The sequence below is a fragment of the Jaculus jaculus genome, chromosome 10 (genome assembly GCF_020740685.1).
Source record: "Jaculus jaculus isolate mJacJac1 chromosome 10, mJacJac1.mat.Y.cur, whole genome shotgun sequence".
NCBI lineage: Eukaryota > Metazoa > Chordata > Mammalia > Rodentia > Dipodidae > Jaculus > Jaculus jaculus.
This window is the reverse complement of record NC_059111.1, coordinates 6,730,773-6,746,016: the sequence shown is the minus strand read 5'-3', so window position 1 is coordinate 6,746,016 and position 15,244 is coordinate 6,730,773. Positions and strand designations below refer to the sequence as shown.

At 45.7% G+C, this 15,244-nt stretch overlaps 1 protein-coding gene across 3 annotated transcripts in view; it reads right to left on the bottom strand.

The window, feature by feature from the left end:
- The window catches only part of Fam81a (family with sequence similarity 81 member A), a 68,331-nt gene that overhangs the window by 24,799 nt on the left and 28,288 nt on the right, over positions 1-15,244 (bottom strand). For all 3 annotated transcript variants that reach the window (XM_045160869.1, XM_045160867.1, XM_045160868.1), the window contains exons 3-4: positions 14,597-14,870; positions 632-750 (exon numbers count right to left, since the gene is read on the bottom strand). In XM_045160869.1, coding sequence (XP_045016804.1) covers positions 632-750; positions 14,597-14,870 — 393 coding nt within the window. The remainder of the gene's footprint in view (positions 1-631; positions 751-14,596; positions 14,871-15,244) is intronic.

Genomic DNA, 15,244 nt, shown 5'->3' with positions numbered 1-15,244 from the left:
TTTATTCATTTATTTATTTGAGAAAGAGAGAGAGAGGAGGAGGAGGATGGGTGCATCAGAGCCTCTAGCCACCACAAATGAACTCCAGATGCATGTACCACCTGTGAATCTGGCTTTACCTGGGGATGGAGGAATCAAACTTGGGTCCTTAGGCTTTTCAGGCAAGCACCTTAACCGCTGAGCCATCTCTCCAGCCCGTAAGTTCCTTTTTAATAAAATTTTATTTGCTGTTTATTAATATGTTATTTATTTATTTGAGAGATAAAGAGGGAGAGAGAGAGAGAGAGAGAGAATGGTCATGCCAGGGCCTCCAGCTACTGCAAACAAACTCCATGTGTATGCACCACCTTGTGCATCTGACTTTACATGGGTACAAGGAAATCGAACCTGGGTCCTTAGCCTTTGCAGAAAAGCAGCTTAACTGCTAAAACATCTCTCCATCCTGTCATTATTATTATTTGCTGCAAAAATTTTGTGGTGTTTTGAAACAGGGTCTTACTGTAGCCCAGGCTGGCCTAAAACTCACAGCATTCCTCCTACCACAGACCATGACACAGTGACACTTGGGATGTTAAATTGACTTGGTCAGATGTTTTGTCACAGTCATGAGACAAGTAACCAGCACGCTTACCTCGCCACTCTTCCTCGGAGATCTCCTAGACCAGAGAGCTGGCGCATCTCCAGCGTCTTTAAGGCAGAATTAGTTCCGTAGCTGATGTTGTCCCTGGCACGGATCTGCTCCTGGAGCACCTGAGCAACACAAAGACCACACTGGGTCACTGGCACGTCCACGGTGGCCGCAGAAGCCTGCCAGACTTTGGGAAGGAATACAAATGTCTAACTCGCTTTTTCATAAGTTCCTTTTATTATTGTTTTTTGAGAAATTTTATTTATTTATTTATTTGAGAGGGAAAGAGAAAGAGACCGATAGAGAGAGAGAAAAACATGGGTGTGCCAGGGTCTCCAGCCACTGCAAACAAACTCCAGACGCATGCGCCCCTTGGTGGATCTGGCTTACGTGGGTCCTGGGGAATCGAACCTAGGTCCTTTGGCTTTGCAAGCAAATGCCTTAACAGCCAAGCCATCTCTCCAGCCCATTTATTGAGAATTTTAATATATGAAATAAGTGCAAATTGGTCATATCCCCTCTCCTCTGTCCCCATTCCACTGAGGGCCATCCTCAGTGGGGTTAGTTGTAATCCCTGTGGGGTCGTGAATGCTCAACACTAAAGGGGATTTATAATATGCCCTCCAAGGCCCAGGGAACACTGCAGAATCTTCTTTTTAACGGTCACCCGAGAAACCCACATATGGAGAACAAGGAGGCTGAGAGATAGCATTCCCAATGAAGTCCCTGAATTTACCAGTAAAACCCGAGTGTTTTTCTCCCTTAGTACTGAAGGAATTTGAAATACGATTACCTATTATGCCCATATGTTAAATGCAGAGGGAATTTTGGGTTTTTTTTATTCCTTTTTTTGGTGTGGTAGGGAAGTCCAGAGTTTTTGTTTTGTTTTAATTTTTTAAATATTATTTATTTATTTAAGAGAGAGAAAGAGGCAGAGAAAGAGAGAGAGAGAAAACGAACTCCAGAAGCATGAGCCACTTTGTGCATCTGGCTTACATGGGTCCTGGAGAATCGAACCGGGATCTTTTGGCTTTGCAGGCAACCGCCTTAACCACTGTGCCTTCAGCCCTGTTTTCTTTTTTAAATTAAGATTTTTATTTATTTGAAAGCAGAGAGAGATAGAAGAGAGATAGACAGAGTGCATGGGCACACAGGGCCTCCAGCCACTGCAAATGAATTCCAGATGCGTGGCTAGTTTGTGTGCTTTATGTGGGCACTGGGGAATCAAACTCAGATCACCAGGCTCTGCAGGCAAGTGCCTTAACTGCTGAGCCACCTCTCCAGCCCCTGTTTTCTTTTCTTTTTTACAAGGTAGGGCCTCGCTCTAGCCTAGGCTGACCTGGAATTCACTATGTAGTCTCAGAGTAGCCTTGAACTCCAAGCAGTCTTCCTACCTCTGCCTCCTGAGTTCTGGGATTAAAGGCGTGTGCCACCATGCCCAGCTTTTGTTTTCTTTTTTTTTTGAGACAGGGTCTCTAGCCCAGGAGGGCCTTGAGTTCAGCTATGTGGCTAATAGCTAAAGGTGACCTTAAACTTCAATTTTTAATTTTTATTTATTTTTAATCTGAGGGAGAGAGAGAGAGAGAATGGGTGCCCCAGGGCCTCCAGCTGCTGCACATGGACCCCACATGCATCTGGCTTTACATGGATACTGGGGAATCAAATTCTGGTCATTACAGACAGCAGAGTTATGAAGGGGAAGTGGGGGAGGGGAGGGGAGGGAAATACCATGGTTTGTTGTAAGTATAGAAGTTGTCAGTTAAAAAAAAGAATATATATATATATATATATATATATATATATATATATACATACATTTTTTTTTCTGGTTATTAGGCTTTGCAAGCAAGCACCTTTGCCACAGCCATCTCTCCAGGCTGATCAAAACTTTCTGATCCTCTGTCTTCACCTCCCAAGGGCAGGGACGGCAGGCAAATGTCACCTCACCCAGCTTACGCAGTGCTGAGGGTCGGACCCAGGCCTTAACTCATGCTAGCTGGGCACTCTACCAGTTGAGTTACATCCCCAGCCCTGGAAAGTTCATTTCTACGGTCTCACTCACCTTCAACTGTCACTTCACTTTAATTCTTATCTGTGAAGGTGAAGAAACACAACAGAGTGTGCGTGCGTGCGTGCGTGCGTGCGAGCGTGCGTGTGTGTGTGTGCGTGTGTGTGTATGCGTGCGCCTCACTGGGGATCAAACCCAGAGCTTTGCGTGGGCTGGGCAAGGGCTGCGTCACTAAACCACAAATCCAGCCACTCTAGGATTTTTCCCCGAGTGTCTACTTGCTACTTTACATTCTAAAAATCTGATGGATTCTGTAATATTGTCAACTTGCAGTCCCATTCGTAAATGAACTAGAAAACCAACTTTAAGACATGTAATTGTGTTCATATAAAGTGTTTTTTGTCTTATTTATTTATTTAAGAAAGAAAGAGGCAGATAGAGAGACACCCACACACACAAAGGCAGAGAGACAGAGAAAGAGAGAAAGAGAGAGAGAGAGAGAAAGAGAATAGGTGCACCAGGGCCTCTAGCCACTGCAAAGGAACTCCAGATGCATGTGCCACCTTGTGCATCTAGATTATGTGGGTACTAGGGAATGGAACCTGGGTCCTTAAGCTTCAGAGGCAAACTCCTTAGCCGCTAAGCCATCTCTCCAGCCATTTTTTTTTTTTTTTTTTTTTTTTTGGTTTTGAGGTAGGGTCTCACTCTAGCCCAGGCTAAGCTGGAATTTGCTATGTAGTTTCAGGTTGGCCTTGAACACATGGTGATCCTCCTGCCTTAGCCTCCTACCTCCAGCCTCCCAGGTTCTGGGATTAAAGGCATGTACCACATGCCCAGCCTAATGATTTTGAACTCCTTTTCTCAACTATTTTTTGAGGCATAACATATAGAACAGTACTGCCCCTACATTTTTAAGGATTATCAATACAAATAAAAATCAAAAATTTATGTAGTGTGTTTTCCTTACTGCAAAATTGGATGAAATGACAATGATATAGTAATATATGTCATACATTACATATAATATATGTGATATATAGTATGTATGCAATATTTGATATACATATAGCTCACTGACAATGGAATTATCACTGAAAACGGTATCTGGAACACCAGACCCATTATTTCCAGTAACTTCCAGCTTTTTCTGAATGAACTTTCTCTATTACCTATGAATGACAAAACCTTAGTCATCGGAATACATCCCTGCAAGAAGACTTCGGATCTGACTAATCCAGTTCTAGCACTCTCCCACTGATAAAGAGATGCCGGCGAGCTCTCTCTCTCTCTGTCTCTCTCTCTCTCTCTCTCTCTCCAATAGGAAGCCACACCTGTTAGATACAGTGAATAGAAGCAGTTAGCTTTCTGCGTGGAATTCCTCAACCCTTGGTTTATGATAAGTCCCAAGACGATGGTCCTCAAATACCTTCGTGGTACACAGGCATTGCCAAGGAAGTTCTGACACACACAGAGCTCCATGCCACAGCTCCAGAAAACCAAAGCTAGGCAGTGGGCGTGAATGTGGGCATTGAAGGTGCACAGAACTCGCTTTTAGAGTAATGTCGTCCAGGAACCAGAACACAACCAAAGGTCGTGACCAGTCTTGCTTCTCCATTCCTAAGCAGAGAAAAATGAAGAGCAATTCCTAGAAGAAGGGCTAAAAACAAACAACCAATGTTTGTGTGTGTGTGTGTGTGTGTGTGTGTGTGTGTATGGGGTGAGTGTGTTGTGCAGGCACATGTATGTGTGGGTGTGTAAGGGCATCACCATCACACTTTCATACATGCAGAGGTCAGAGGAGAACACTGGGTTTCCTTCCCTGTTGTTCTACCATTTTATTTCTTTGAGACAAAGTCTCTCATTTAGCCCAGAGCTGTTTTCAGTGAGGCTCGCTGACCAGACAGCCCCACTGATTCTCCAGCCTTTGCCTCCGCACGCCCTGGACTTGAGTTACAAGCTGTAATTACATCTGTGCTGGGGAAACAGAGTCAGAGAGTCTCGGGCCCTCTCAGGCTTTCATGTTTGCACAGAAAATACTCTTTAACCGCTGAGCCATCTCCCAGGCCCGCAGAACATTTTTAAATTTCATGTGTGCGTGTTTATAAGCAGAGGTGCAAGTAGGAACCAGAGAATAACCTCAGATGTCATTCCTTAGGAATGCTGTTTGCCTTTTTGTTTGTTTATTTATTTATTTATTTATTTATTTTGTAGTCAAAGTCTCTCATTAGCTTGGAGCTCACCAGTTAGGCTGGATGGGCTGGTCAATGAGCCCCGGGGGTCCCCTCTGCCTCCCCAGGTGCGAATGTAAGCCACCACACCTGGCATGTTTCACATGGATGCTATGGGTGCAACCTGGGCCTCGTGCTTGTGAGGCAAGCACTTTAATAATTGAGCCATCTCCGCAACCTTAATCAGCACGTTTTTTAAAAACTTTTATTTATTTACAAGCAGAGACAGAGAGAGAGAGAGAATGGGCTTGCCGGGGCCTCTAGCCTCTGCAAATAAACTCCAGATTCATTTGCCACTTTGTGCATCTAGCTTTACATGCATACTGGGAAATAGAACCGGGGTCATTAGGCTTTGCAGGCAAGTGCCTTAACTGCTGAGCCATCTCCCAGTCCAACAGCATATTATTTTTAAAGGTTCAATCTCCCTCCTAAACCAAGAAGACAGGAAGTAAAAAAAATCACCCCATGGGGCTGGAGACATGGCTCAGCAGTTAAGGCGCTTGCCTGCGAAGCCTAAGGATTCATGTTTGACTCTCTAGGTCCCATGTAAACCAAACACACAAGGTGATACAAAAGTGCAACACTGCACATGTGTACAAGGTCGCACACACGTCTGGAGTTTGACTGCAGTGGCTGGAGGCCCTGGCGTGCCAACTGTCTCTCTCTGTCTGTCTCTCTGCATCTCTCATATACAAACACACATATGGAAAAGAAGACCTGTTGGGCTTGCCTCAAAAAACAAATGGCCCCATGATCATATACCCCTGTGATACAGAATGCTGCCCATGGGGGTGGCTGCTCATGCCATTGGGCAGGGACTGGAAGGGAGCATTCTGTACTTTCTGCTCTGTTTTTCTGTGAGCTCAAAACTCTAAAAGATACTATTTTTTATTTTGCTAAACCGGGGATTGAACCTACGCATATTTGTCATATCCTCTATAGATATATGTCCAGCTCAAAATCTATTTTTCTAAAAAAATTCATATCATTTTATTAAAAATAAAATTTAAAATTTATAAATCTGGGCTGGAGAGATGGCTCAGCAGTTAGGATGCTTGCCTGCAAAGCCTAACGACCCAGGTTCTATTCCCCAGTACCCATAAAAAGCCAGATGCACAAAGTGGTACTTGTGTCTAGAGTTCATTTGCAGTGGCTAGGGGCCCTGGTACTCTCGCTCTCTCTGTCTGTCACTCTCTGCTTGCAAATAAATAAAAAAATATTTTTTAAAAAATATAAAACTAAAATGTCATCAAAAATCCAAAGTGTACAGTCAGCACTTCCTGAAGCAACTGTTTTGGAGTGATGTGGTAGAACGTATTCACAATGCTCATGAGTTTTGACCCAGTGACTCTAATTCTTAGAATTTAACTTGGGGGAGGGGACAAGAAAAATGACAAAAATGCATGTGCCAAGATGTCTTCACAGTGTGATACCCACACAGACTACTTTACAAGCTGCATTATACAAACACGTGGAGGTGCACCCAGCAGAGCTCTTTAAAACAAGGGAAAATGTATAACATTTCATATTAAGCAACAAGAAAGAGTATAAATGAATGCATAGCCCAGTTCCAGCTGTGTATTAAGAACCTTATACTATTAACATTTGCAATGATAGTTGATACCTTTTTTCCCCCACAATGGACATCCATCACTTTTTCTTTTTTTTTCAAGGCAGGGTCTCTCTCTCTCTAGCCCAGGCTGACCTGGAATTCACTCTGTAGTCTCAGGGTGGCCTCAAACTCATGGCGATCCTGCTGCCTCTGTCTCCCAAGTGCTGGGATTAAAAGCATGTGCCACCACACCTGGCCATGCATCCCTTTTGTAACCAGAATAAAATATGTTGGGTTTTTTTTTTGTTTTAATTCTTAGAAAAGCCCATTTTCCTCTCAGAACTCTTATGCAGATGAATAAGGTATTGTGTTAGAAGAGCCTTGAAGAATACAGAAAAAAAAAAAAATCTGAGCTTAGCACAGTATTCACATTACTAAAATGTTATGAAAAAACAGAAGGCATTACCAAGCTTATTGTTTCAAGTAATTCTAGAATTAAGCCTTAGAAAACCAGTAAAGTTAGGAATGTGCTCTAGCTTGCCATTTTGGAACAATATAGCATCACGACACGTTTTCTTTGGAAAAGTCACACATCCTTAAGTCAATCACCCATTGTCCCTTATTGTCAAGTCACGAAATGGTTTTTTGTTCTGTTACGGGCAGGAACACCAGGCATGGCTTTCGAGGGCTCCCTAGCATCAGGAAAGACTGCAGAGCAACTCAGTGCAGCCCAGGAGCCAACAAGAAACATGCTTCATGTCCACAGAGAAGAGAGGCCAGCTATTCCCAAAGAGGGGACATCTGTCTCCTTCTATTTTTTTTCTTCTAAGACAGTGCCTATCTTTCAAGAACTCTCCACCCCTTTCCCAAAGCCAGCATGGAACAAGGACTCCAAGTCAGCCCCCATGGGCTCTGTAATGGTGGATATGCAGAAGTGGTGGAAAGCTATGCCTGGCCAGCCAGGCCCTGAGCTGCCTAGGATCCGCCAGGAAAGAAGGAGCTCCCCACGATTCTCCTTCTCTGACTCTACCTAGGTTGGTTTGGCAATGACCTTGCGACTACAGACAAGTCCACGTGCCCGCTGCAGACCTCCCCGCCTGACACTATTACTATGCCGAGGCTTAGAACGCCCCAGTCCCTGGGAAGACGGCCCAGCGGCTGAAAGCCCTTGCTTGCAAAGCCTGCCGGCCTGGAGTTCAATTCCCCAGCACCCGTGCAAATGCAAAGCGGCGCATGCATCTGTGATCCTGGTGCACTTATGCAGAGCCAGGAGAGCCCAAGTTCACGGGCCCAGCCAGTCTCATTGTCCATTCGCAGCAGCAAGAGATTCTGTCTCGGAAAAGTTGGCACACAGGCACCTCAGGGTTGTCCTCTGACCTCCACATGGCGTACACACCACAGCACGAGCATCCGTGCACACACGCACAAATAAAAATAAATAGATTTTTAAAGTCTCCGTTTCCAGTCTCATGTATAGAGCTGACTTCCTGAAACTTCCATCTGGATTTTCAATGAGCTTCTAAAACCTGCCACGTCCTGAACAGAAGTCCCTCACCTCCAACACGCACAAAGTCCTGTCATCTCTGCCTCCAAAATAAATCCAGCATCCGCCCACTTGTCCCCAAGTCGGCAGCGGCTGTCACTTCCACTCCGCATCGCTGCGGTAGCTCCCTGCTGCTTTCTTGTGTTTTGTTTTTTGCGTCGCTCAAGAAGAAGCGAAATTGGGGCCCCGCGCACGCAGCACTAGGGGTCTGCTCTGAGCTGCACCCCTGGCACCCTCGCTTCCACCCTTGCTCCCCAACACAGTAGCCAAAGCGATCCCTTCTGGAACGGGAGTCAGTGCATAAGCTCCCTCAGGGCAAGATGGATTGTTTGAATGTGAATGGATTGCTTCCATTCTTTGACTTCAGAGCAAGTCATGAAGCTGGGCCCAGAGGTTCCCGCCTGTTACCTCAGCAACTCAGAGGCTGAGGAAGGAAGACTGTGAGCTTTTCACTTTTAAGTTTCTACTCTACATCATTGCATTGTCTTGGTACTTCTAAGGACAAAAGGAGGTTCGAATCCTAACCTCCAGTGTTAGGAGGGAGAGGCTTTGGGATGTATTTAGGTTGTAAAGATAGAGACCTCATGAGTGGGATTCCTAACAAGGGCACCTGGGTTTCATCCCTAGCACAGCACAAATATGATATGATATGATATGATATGATATCATATCATATCATATCATATCATATCATATCATATAGATATATCATATCATATAGATAGATAGATAGATAGATAGATAGATAGATAGATAGAGAATCAAGAGAATATCAAGAGCTTGCTTCTGGGCTGAGGACGTGGCTCACTTGGGAGTGCTTGCCTAGCAACAGGAAGCCTGTCAGACAGCTTACGTTTGCTTTAACCCAGGGCCCTGCCGATGTCCCACAGACGCAGGTCACACCCCGGGTGTGACCAGACCTGCAGCAGCCCCAGGCTTCATCCGCAGCACGGCAGAAACCCCGGCATGGTGAGGCAGGCCTGTAATCTAAGCCTTTGAGGGGTAGAGGCAGGGAGATCAGAAGCTCAAGTCTGAAAGCAGCCGTGAGACCACCTACAAAATAAATAAATTAAAAAAAAATAAGCGAGCCTGCTTCTGGTTTCTGCCACGAAAGGCCACAAGAAGACAGCATTTAGCGTGGCACAGCCGTTCAAACGTACAAACCAGGAAGGGGGGCCTTGGACCTTGAACTTCCTACTCTCTGTTACTGTAAGATATGAGTTTCTGGTGTACAGTCTGTGGAAATTTGTCACAGTCATGCAAACCGACTAATGACACAACCTGATTGCATTCAGGTGAAGTCCTATAGCTGCAGCTGAGACTCTAGTCTCTCTCAGTCTTTGTCACGTTTGGGCTGACAGGCTGAAGTGTGTAATATATACAAACCCATGCAATTAACGTTTCATAGTGGAATCTTAAATTTCTAAGTGTCCTTGCTGTTAAACATGATAGATAGTTATTACCAGTTATAAAACAGTAAGCATTCAAATACCCAAGGTAAATTTTCTGCCAAGATTAGATTTTATTCAGTTTTCCTTCTCTACAACGGAAATGATCCTCTCATTTGCACGATTTGCATACTCTAAAGATACATGTAAGTAAGTGGGAAAAGGGTGCTGTCTGGGTAAGGCAAGAATAATCACTGCATAAAATGTGCTTCAGATGTTGGAAAAACACAGAATTGCGATTTAAAACTCACGGCATTGGGAATTGTTCACAAACTGAGAGAAATGTGCTTGGGGAAACAACCTGCAAAAGCTCGAAGTGAGGACCGACTCTGGGTTCTCAGGTAAGTCTGCAGATCCCCTAGTTAGCAAAGCGGCTCTGTGGAGCCTCCTCAGAGCAACCCCGGCACGGGGAGGCACTCAGAGGGAGCCTGGACACAGAACAGACAAGCTTCCCCCAGATGGGCCTACAGGGGCAGAAAGCAGAGGATGGCTGCCAAGGCCAGGACCTGGGAGAGTTGATTTATTACCCTCAGAGTTTCATCAGAGCTTCCAAGGAGCAAAATAGAAAAGAGAAAGGCGGGCTGGAGAGATGGCTTCGCTATTAAGTGCTTGCCTGTGAAGCCGAAGGACCCTGGTTCGAGGCTTGATTCCCCAGGACCCACATTAGCCAGATGCAAAAGGGGGTGCACGCATCTGGAATTCATTTGCAGTGGCTGGAGGCCCTGACGCGCCCATTCTCTCTATATACATCTGCCTTTCTCTCTCTGTGTCTGTCACTATCAAATAAATAAACAAAAATTTAAAAAAAAAAAAGAGAGAAAGGCGGGCTGGGGAGATTGGTCAGTGGTCAGAGGCACTTGCCTGCAAAACCTGTCAGCCCAGGTTCAGTTCCCCAGTGCCCATGTATAGCCAGATGCATGACATGGTACATGTGTCTGAAGTTTGTTTGCAGTGACAGGAAGCCTTGGTGCACCCATTCTCTCTCTCTCTCTCTCAAATAAATAAATAAATAAATCTTTAAGTTTTTTAATTTTTAAAAATGTCTTTTATTTGCAAGAAGAGAGAAAGAGAGAATGGGTACGCCATGGCTCCTACCCCCTACAGACGGACTCCAGATCCACTTTGTTCATCTGGCTTTATGTGGTACTGGGGACTTCAACTCGGTTTGTTAGGCTTTGCAGGCAAGCACCTTAACTCACTGAGCCATCTCTCCAGCCCAATAAAAACATTTTTTGTTTGTTTTTCGAGGTAGGCTCTCCCTCTAGCCAAGGCTGACCTGTAATTCACTATGTAGTTTCAAGGTGTCCTTGAACTCACAGCAATCCTCCTGCCTCTGCCTCCTGAGTGCTGGGATTAAAGGCGTGCACCACCATGCCCACCCCAATAAAGACATTAAAAAAACACACACAGGAGGTGCTGGAGAAATGGCTTAGTGGTTAAGGCATTTGACTGCGAAGCATAAGGACCCAGATTCAATTCCTCAGTACCCACTTAAACCAGATGTATAATGTGGCACATGTGTCTGGAGTTCGTGTGTAGTGGCTAGAGGCCCTGGCATGCCCACTCTCTCTATTTTCCTTTTTCTCACTCTCTCTCTCTCTCCCTCTCCTTCTCTCTCTCAAATAAACAAAAGTTTTAAAAAAAGAAAATGAAAAAGAGAGCTGGAGAGAGATGGCTTAGCAGTTAAGGCACTTGTCTGCAAAGCCAAAGGACCCACATTCGATTCCCCAGGACAGATGCACAAGGTGGCATATGTGTATGGAGTTCAATTGCAGTGGTTGGAGGCTTTGGCACACTCATTCTCTCTCTCTCCCTCTCTCAGTCTCTCTCAAATAAATAAATAAAATTTAAAAAGAGAAGAGAAAGGAGCGTGTTGGGGAGGTGAGCCCCAGCACTGCCGCCGCAGGTCCGGGAGCTGACGTTGCTCCGCCGGTCCTCCCTGAAAAGACCCACTCTTCACGTCTCTAGCAGATGGGCGCTGGCTTCATCTACACTGGGCCTTTATTCACAACTGGCATTTTCTATGGGTTGACTGACGGAGTTCCTCCAAAACCCTGTAGAAACTCCATCCCCACTGTGATGATATTAGGCAGTGTGCACTCTGGGGAGGCCATCGCGTCGTCAAGGCAGCACTCTCATGACGGGATCTCGGCCATTATGCAAAGGCCTTATGGAGTAGGCCGCTGTCCTCCCAAGAAAGGACACGGCACTTGTCCCTTTTGGCCCTTCTTCTATGGTCACGTGACCACACAGCGAGTTCTGCGCCGAATATTAAACGCCTAGGCCGTGGTCTTACGCGCCCTGCCCTCAGAACCGTGAGGACTAAATGTCTGTTCTTTATGAATCATTCACTCTTGGGCATTTTAAGATAACAGCACCAGTGGGTGAGGATAGCAGCTGCCACATTTGGCTCCCAACACTGGGCTTGGGCACTACAGAGAGGCCAAGGCAGGGTCTGCTCATTTTTAGCAGCTCACGGTCTGTCAGGTGAAACAGGCTTGTAAAGTACCAGTGTCTGTTTGGTTCAGTACGGCAGCACAAAAGGAAGGCAGAGCCTCCTTACCTCACATCCTTCACGAACATCAACTCAAAACGGATTACAAGTTTAAATATAAAACACTAAATTTTTTTTTCAGAAAACACTGGAGAAAGTCTTTGCGGGCCTTGGGTTAATAAACAAACAGTTCTTAATATGCACGAAAGACTGACATCATGCCATGATGGAGACCCCAGCTCTACTTCACCTGAAGATTTCTGAATTCAATTGCATGGTCCCCACAGTTACTCAAAGACTAGCAACAGGGCTGGAGAGATGGCTCAGCGGTTAAAAACACTTACTTGCAAAGCCTGATGGCCTGGATTAGATTCCCCAATACCCACATAAAGTCAGATGCGCTAACTGGCCCATGGATCGGGAGTTGGTCTGCAGTGGCAGGAGTCCCTTACATGCCTACACTCACTCTGTCTGACTGCCCTTCCCCCTTTTTTCTTTCTCTCTCTCTAATAAATAAATAAATAAAATATTTTTAAAAGCTAGTACCAGGGGCTGAATACATAGCTTAGCAGTTAAGGTGCTTGCTTGCAAAGCCTAATGACTTGAGTTTGATTTCACAGTGCCCACATAAAGCCAGATACACAGGGTGGCACATGCATCTGGATTTTGTTTGAGGCAGCTGGAAGCCCTGGTGCGCCTATTCTCTTTGTCTCTCTATCTCTGTCTGCTTGCAAATAAATAAATAATTTAAAAATATTCTTAAAAATGCAGCAGTAAGCTTACTACAAATTCTAAAAATAGATGACATTGGCCCCTTATTAGGCCCATTTCAAAGTAAAATACAACAATAAGGAAGATTCTCAAAGAGCAATTCAAATGCCTGAGCTGTTTAGAAAACAGACTTTATCATATGCAATCATTAAGGCCTAGAAACATTTCATGGGGAGCGCAAAGGCTGACCCAGTAATTGGAGTAATGGCTGTCTCTGGAGCGTGAAGAGTCTTGTAAGGGAACCTTTTTTTGTGTGTAGCGCTCCGTCTCCACTGAGAGCCAAACAAAACAAAATGATTTAATAATCAGCAAGGTAAATTTAGAATAAGCACAAATAACACTGACAGTAATTGCTATCAAATACTGGAATAAATTTAACTAGGATATTTGTGTAAGCCGTTTCCGTGGTGATCATTAAGAAAAGACAAGGCAGAGCCAGGTGGTGGTGGCACACGCCTGTTATCCCAGCACTCGGGAGGTGGATGCTGGAGGTCAGGAAGTCAAGGCTGGCCTCCCTACATAGTGAGTTAGAGGCCAACTGAGCTACATAAGACTGTCTTAAAAAAAAAAAAAAAATATATATATATATATATATATATACACACACATACATACATATATATAGTTGGGTACAGTGGCTTTAATTTTTCTTTCTCTTTTAAAAAATATTTTATTTTTATTTATTTGTTTATGAGAGAGAAAATGGGCACACTAAGGCTTCAGCCACTGCAAACGAGCTCCAGAAGCGTCCATCACCATGTGCATCTGGCTTAGGTGCGTTCTGAGGAGTCGAACCTGGGTCCTTAAGTCTTCACAGCAAGCACCTTAACCGCTAAGGCATCTCTCCAGCCTGGGTACAGTGACTTTAATCCAAACACTCAGGAGGTGGACACTGGAGGATCAGGAATTCCAGGCTAGCCTGAGCTACATAAGAATATATACGTTTGAGGGCAGTGAATTTAGTCTCAACACTTGAGAAGCTGAGGTAGGAGGATCACCTCAAGTTTGAGGCCAGCCTGGGTTACAGAGTGAGTTCCAGGGCTAGAGTGAAATCCTGCTTCAGACAGACATACAGACACACACACACCACACCACATATACCTTATATGCTGGTGGGGTGGCTCAGCTGGCAGAGCGCTTCTTTACCACATAAAATCTGGGGCTCAATCTCCAGCACTTCATAAACTGGGTGTGGTGCGATGATACACTTGCAATGCCAGCACTTGGAAGGTGGAGGCAGGAGGATCAGAAGTTCAAGGTCATCCCCAGCTACAAAGCAAGCTGGAGTCCTTCCTGGGCAAACTGGAGACCCTGTCTCTAAAAAAAAGGAGGCTGGGGTATGATTCAGCGGATAGAGTTCTCACTGTTTGTTTAAGCTGGAGCGTCTGAGTTTGATCCCGTGACTCCACATAAAAATCCAGAAGCCATCTGGGTGTGGTGGCACACACCTTTAATCCCAGCACTCGGGAGTCAGAGGTAGGAGGATCGCCATGAGTTCGAGGCCATCCTGAGACTACATAGTGAATTCCTGGTCAGTCTGGGCTAGAGTGAGACCCTACCTCAAAAAAACCAAAAAAAAAAAAAAAAAAAAAAAAAAAAAAAGAAAGAAATCCAGAAGCCATGGAAGGTGTTGGGGAGCTTCTGTGGAGACCGGAGAAATTCCCTGGAAGAGCAGAACGAGAATGCAGAGCGAGAAAACCTGCTTCAAATGAGGTGGACGGGAAGGACTGCCGTGACCTGAGAACTGCATCCCTACACTTTTACACACACACACACACACACACACACACACACACACACTCATATAGCTTAGGGTCTATCCGCACTGCGGACACCGGTGCCGTGCTGTACGCCTGCTAATTCAGCACTGGGGAGGCTGAGGCAGGAGAACTGCTGCGTGTTCAAGGCCAGCTGCACACCTTACCTCGATGTCGCGATTCAGCTGCTTGACGATGGCCGTGATGTTCCGGATGTGCTCCTCCAGGAAGAGCCTGGCCAAGCGGTCGCCTCCGCCCTTGCTCTGCATCTTCTGCAGGCTGCTGACGATGTCGTCCTTAATCCGGAAGGCGTGCTCCACCAGGGCGGCCGTGGTCTTCTCGTGGCAGAGGATCCGGTCTTCCAGCTGCTCCACGAGGCTCACCGAGGAGTACGGCGCCATGGTCAGGGACTGGCTGTGTCGCGGCATGGTCCTCACCCGCCTGCGGAGGGGACCCGCACCAAGAGGGGGTTCATCGGAGGAGGAAAGAAATCCCCCTTTTTTTTTTCAAAGTCAGACTTACCAGAGAAGGAAATACAAATTGTCTATCCCTTTTGGTGACTGTGCCCATAGACTTTAATGGCTTCTAGCATATTCCACAGCCTCCAAGAGTAAGAGGCTGGTGACAGACACAGGAAACTGACTCGGGTCTTTTGACCTGCTAGCTCCCCCTCCCTCCCCTCAAGCAGTGTTTACAAATGCCAGGGTCATAGGGTCCCAGAAGAGTCGAACACACCCCAGATGCTGGGAACGGAATGGCCCCAGGAAGCCATGGCTCTGCTCCGCCCCTGAAAAAGTCATTTGGGAATTCAGGTC